We start from the raw sequence: 6,105 nt of genomic DNA, 5'->3' as shown, positions 1-6,105 counted from the left end.
TTGTTATTGTGTGCAATGGAGAGGGATAACGCAGAAAAGCCCCTGCCTGCAACTGTATTGAAAAATAAAAAGACTTGCTCACTATTTTTTCTCTGCAAAAACAACTGCTTTGTTTTAAAAATCAACAATATAATATAAAAAACATAATGTATTTGTTATATCTAAAAACAACTTTTGAAGATCGATTGGATTTACCTGTTATTCAATTTTAATATGATCAGATTTTTGGGATTTGACTTTCATCCCTTATCTAAATTTTACAAAGAAAGACAAATCTGAGATTTCAAATATACATAAAGTAAAATAATGTACTTTGAATATTGATAAATTGGGACGAACACTTTTCGTGTATTGATAAATTAACTAAATGGATGAAATTTAAACCGTTATATTTTTGGTTGTTGTCGTGGATATTGTGAAGTCTGTAGTTCTTTGTTTTATAATTTTGCAGTATTCTCGCAGAAAGATCATGTATTTTGTCATAAACTTCTTGTATGCCTTATCTGCAATGTAGGAAGGAATCCACCCATTGAGCTTAGTATTTAGAAGCCAACGAAATTCAGTCTTGGACGGATCGCTGCTGAGAGGACGTAACTCCATACATCCTGGACCGTTTTTACCTCTGCAAAAAGATTTTCTTCATTTAGCAATCTGCAAGTATCAAAAGTGAAATAAAGAACAGAATTGGCAACAATTATTAGTTTTCATTGAATCCAACCTTAAGTGACTGAATAATTTATGCTCTAAATATCAAAGTCTTTAATACAAGTCAGTGGTGGAACGAAATTTGGCAAGGAGGAAAAATATCACAACTTTAAACTGTGCAGAAATGAAATTATTGAGTTTACCTAATATATTCAGGGTTGGATGGAGCTCTGGAGAAGTCAATGGACTTGCTTGCTGCTATGTAAGTGTTATGTCGTAGTTCCCAGTGACGCAAACTTACAAAATCACGACTAGCTACATAGCCTCGGGCACCTGGGGCTGACACTGTGTATGATATGTCTGTTTGGTCATTTATTTTCTGGAAAAAATCATATCAGAAAATCTGTGTAAGTGTTAGTGACTAACATGCATAGCAGCTTCAAACAATTCAGTGGACTAACACAAATATTGTAGACCTTAGAACTTCAGAAGTTCGTTGAATTGTACTAGAGTGTTAAGAGTCCAACTAAAAGATTTTTGAGAAATAATGTAACATGGAAATATTAAAGCCTAACCTTTTGCAGTTAGAAAGACTATTTCATGGTTGTCTATTACTCGAGCAACCAGATTCAATCTTTTTCACAGCAGCTTGAGCAAATTTCACTTTGGTAGTCCCTGATGCTGGGATGGCCAATGGTACTGACACATATGAAACAGTCTAATACTTTAAAGGCCAGCATCATAGGGTGAAAAATTAAAGTTTTGATTGTAATTGTTTATGTCTGCTGAGTAGTGATGTCTAATCAGACAATTTTTAAAATAATTCCCAGCTGGTTGAAAGTCGCTATGGTGGCTCCAAGTTGATGTACAGTAAGGGGCATATGGCGTATGCATAAGGCCCGTGCATGTTGTGTAGACAACTGATATTGAAATAATTTTGCTCTTTTTATGTCTGTGGTGTGGTCAGTGAATAGTTAATTTATTAGCTAAACTCCTGAGACATCAAACTACAAACCTCAAGAACTCTGCATTCCAAAAGAGAGGGATTCCACTTGGGGTAGTCTGGTAGCCCATCCCAGATTATGACTAAGAGATCTTGTGGTGGCATATCCACTATACCCTATAGTAACCAAAAAGTAGATTTAAATGTACAATTTTAAAAATAAAACAAAATACAACATTCATTGCTAACACATGAGACAGGTCAAGTCTTGTTGCTTGTCTTGCTTGATGGTTTTTTTTTAGGATTTTCCATAGCAGTTTATTGGCACCTACAAGCATCAGTTCACCCAAAGACTTCTGTGAACTTACATTATACCGTCAATTAAATGCATTTGACATTATTTACACTCAGATACATTAAACATGGCCAGATGAACACCAAGAACAGGTGAGCAAAGTTCACTTGTATGGTTTGTCATCAGGACCAGTGCGTCCAGTGCTTCCACCTTCTTTTGAACAAGTGTCAAAGATAATATAGCTGAAGAAAGAGAGTCACCTGCTTTTGTCAAATTAATGTATGGTATTGGCACATTACAGTCCCAAAGAGCAGACAAAAAGTTATCAGAAAACCAATTGCACTTGCTGGAGAGATAACAAGCCGCTTTACCCTTTAGGTCAACTGTAGGAGGAACACTAAAGCTCAATAAGGCATCCAGTGGTTTAAACTTCTTTTGAGCAATTTTCTTCCTGATCATCAGATCATTGGTGCACCACTTTTTATTAGTGAATCATACATAGGTATTAATTTCCTCAAATAATTGTAAGAGTATCAAACTATTCATTGAATTGAAACAGAAATTATAACTGCTCATGTTTAAGGAAATGGAAAATTCTTTTGACCCAGCGCCACCTTATGACCATCGTGGTCTGGTACTACTTTATCTTTGAGAAGGATTGCCTGACACTCTTGCTTTAAGGAATTTCCTGATAGCTTTATTTGATGGATTACTCACAGTCAGCCGGTACACCATGTTCCCATTGTCCAACTGTCTGCTAAAGATGGCATCTCCATCCTCAGTGCGTCTCTCAAAGTCCCAGATCCCTGTGTCGAGTATCGTCGTAGCTTCTGTGAGCATCTCTTGACCCATCTTGTCATAATCTAAATCCTAAAGATTTTATAGTTCAAATTAAACCACCTATTGTCTTGGTAAAGCAATTTTGTAATAATATTTTATTTCCTAAATGTACAACCATTTGTGCATACTTCACTCAAAACAATCCTGATGATTTAGGTAGCCTATCACAGAATAAGATGATTGCACAGATGATTCAAAGAAAAAATGTCTTAATGAATTCACTATAGTATCAGGATATTTTGAAGAATCTCCTTACTCCCTTTTATAAAAGTCAAGTAGCTATCCTCTAAAGAACTTTTTATAATCTCTTTATTTACGTCATTAAGATATTGGTCACTGCCCTCTGCCTAGTAGTTAATTTTTTAGATTTAATATTTTTGGTGTCCTCATTTTGAGCATGGAGAATATGGATAAATTAGTTTATACAATATGTTGAAGTGTATTTTGACAGTAACATTGTACAGAAATTTGAGTGCAATAAAATCTATTTTTTTCTTTTTCCCTACAAGAATTATCAGACTAAAATCACAGAAAATATTTTCAAGGTGAGGTTTTCATTCATTCAATACAGCACAAGATTTAAAACAAAACTTACATCTTCAGTCAAGTTTGTTGACATTGAATAATTTCGATTTGACTCATCCAATACAAGGCTGACCTGTAATCAGAAATTTCCATCACCAATAGTACCCATTAAATGTTACTACTATGCATATGTGAGGGTAAGGAAAACTAAAGATTTTAGGCAACCAGCAGATATAATGTAAAATTAAAATTTCGTTTAACTTTGGCAACTGCCTCAAGCGAGACTGATCAACTGGCAGCCTAAACCATGAAAGAAATCGCAAATGTCCAAAGATTTGACTTCATTGTAAGATTAACAACCACAGGTAGGCCGTAATTTCAAGTGAATTTGTGATGGTTTCCTAATTTTCTAGAACTCGTAAGTGAACAGACTCGATGTAGGCCTGAGGAAGCCTCTTTCCGAATAAAAAAAAAAATTGTACATTGAGGAGGGCCCTCAAAGGATTGAAAATCCTATCCCCCGGGGGCGATAGATTTTCAATCCTTCAAGCCCTTATCGCTAATATTCACTAAAATCGTAATTAGCTTTCACAACTACAATTATATATACAAAAATAGTTTCCATCGTGATAAAGTCCTACTACCAATTACATAAAAATGTACATCTTCAATATTTTTTACTGTGTAAGTTTGTAATAGAAAGATTTTTGAGGGAAGCACTCTTATTTGAAATGGTATAAAGATTTTTTCTTTAAAAAAACTTTTTTTGTGTTAAAGACACATACATTTACAAATATTTTCTCGGTTGAAAACCATGCCACCCCCCCCCCCCATCCTCGACTCTCAAAATGGTGTATGTTTACCAAACAATACATGGACTATATGGAGCAATGTTGAGGCAGAGAGCAACTTTTACTTTAGATGTTGAGATTTTGATAATCTAAATGCACTGTGTACAGCTCTACTCTTTTCACATTGCCAGTAAAAGGCCATAAATGAATAATATAAAAGAGCAAAGTCCTATAATCCTAGCCCAGCCAGCCAAAACAACATCATTGTGACCAGTGTTTAATGACAAAATTCATGTAAACTCAATACACTTAAACATTGAACCCAGCCTTTTTTCATACAAACTATTCTGAACCATAACGAGATAAATCCTAGTAAAGAGTAGAATCTCCTTTAACATAAAAGATTTCTTCCTCTTTACAAACTAATACTGGACTACTTATTTAATTAGTTTGGATATAAAAACGAAATTCGAGATGATAAATACTATAAAAATATCACTTCACAACTTCTCCAATAAAGAACAACTAAATATTATTTCATTTGCTTTTTGGTTGTCCTTTATATCCTTTTTTTCTGTCATAAATCCTTGCATTAACAATATCATAACTCAGTACATGAACTATTTTTACTACGTTAATTCAACACAAAATCAAAACAATATTCATCAGAATTGTATTGCATTTGTTTGAGCTTCTATGTACAAACGACAACTTTATTATGAACATAATTGGATAGTCTTTTAAGTGTTATACCATTTAAAGATAATAGGTTGGGTTTGGTGTTTTCGGATCCATATTATTGCGTGCTGTTAAGTTTACAACTATAAAAATAGATGACGGAAAAAGGTATCTTAACCTCTTGACATATCATCTGTATAGATTTTCAATCCAGGAGGTAAATACTACGACTATAACCTATACAAATAAGAGTGCCTCGATAATTTACACTTTTTACTTACCTCTGTGTCATTGTTTTCCTGGAAAATCGAAGAATTCCGATTGGGTTCGTCGGTAACATGTTCTGTAAAGTTGACAGTGGCAACGTCGGTGGACGACAGAGGTAAGAAATTGCCGTCGGTTGAAGAGACGCCAACGGTTCCACCGACGGTTGTGTTGCCTGCCTCCTTAGACCTCCTGGGAAGGTACCTGAGGCCTACCATCCCTGTGACCAGCCCCAGCAACATGGCCACTCCCGCTCCCGCCACTACATTTCTCATCATCCCCACGACTGATCGTCGTCCATCGTCACAACGCTACCCAACTCCGCCGCGTCACCACTGATAAGCCACTACTGATCGTTGCCGTTAACGATCTCAAGATGATTTGATTACAATGAGTAAGCCAGTGCTGTAACAGTTTTCGCTTTGTTACTACACGCTTCTAAGAAATCATTTTATTTACCGTTACTCACAGTTTTATCCAATAGCAAAGGTTTGAACTAATCTCGAATGCGACCGTGATATTTGTTTAGATATTGGAGATAACCTGTTTTAATGTGTGACACGGCATATAAGTAAACATGTTCAGGATAACACGATTGTACCATTTTTCATCGAAATAGTAAAGATGTCTTTCCACTAGGAAAGTTTTCAAACAATGATAATAGATTTCATCACTATGGCGTAAAGTGATTATTTTCGACTCTAACTCAAGTTTTACGGTTGAGACGAATCCTAGGTCGGAATAGGCTATGATCAAGGTCTAAAATACACTTTTTGCCCGTGAGATGAGCTAAACTTTTCGTCAGATTGCACCATATACAACCTATAGTTTTGGAAACTATAAATAACAAAACGAAAATAATGTCATGCAAAGATTACCTCTCACAACGACTTCCAACTCGTTTTCAATTTTACTAATTAAAACAAGCAGCTGTTTTAGTAAGCGATTCAATTATTTTGCCGATTACTGTTGTGTTAGCGTCCAATCAATATTATCGATCTGTCGAACGATTGACAAGAAAGCAACAATAAACTACCAGCGATAAAAACAATCTTTACATACTGTTGATACATGCCATCGCTTACAATCTAAATTTACTACTGAGTTGACAACAGCTGAATTTT

At 35.2% G+C, this 6,105-nt stretch overlaps 1 protein-coding gene across 1 annotated transcript; it reads right to left on the bottom strand.

Annotated features, from left to right (window-relative positions):
• Window positions 1–133: 133 nt before the first annotated feature.
• On the bottom strand, window positions 134–5,251 carry LOC128998556 (steroidogenic acute regulatory protein, mitochondrial). The gene is made up of 6 exons (XM_054424741.1): window positions 4,999–5,251; window positions 3,319–3,381; window positions 2,601–2,753; window positions 1,661–1,765; window positions 849–1,024; window positions 134–622 (listed from the first exon to the last, which is right to left on the bottom strand). The coding sequence occupies exons 1-6, from the start codon at window positions 5,221–5,223 to the stop codon at window positions 379–381; spliced, it is 966 nt and encodes a 321-aa protein (XP_054280716.1). The 5' UTR covers window positions 5,224–5,251; the 3' UTR covers window positions 134–378.
• Between the last annotated feature and the right edge of the window lie 854 nt (window positions 5,252–6,105).

Source organism: Macrosteles quadrilineatus, unplaced genomic scaffold, assembly GCF_028750875.1.
Source record: "Macrosteles quadrilineatus isolate MER2022 unplaced genomic scaffold, UCM_ALF_1.0 Scaffold_7__1_contigs__length_78375512, whole genome shotgun sequence".
NCBI classification, from domain to species: Eukaryota; Metazoa; Arthropoda; class Insecta; order Hemiptera; family Cicadellidae; genus Macrosteles; species Macrosteles quadrilineatus.
This window is presented reverse-complemented; position numbering and strand designations above follow the sequence as displayed.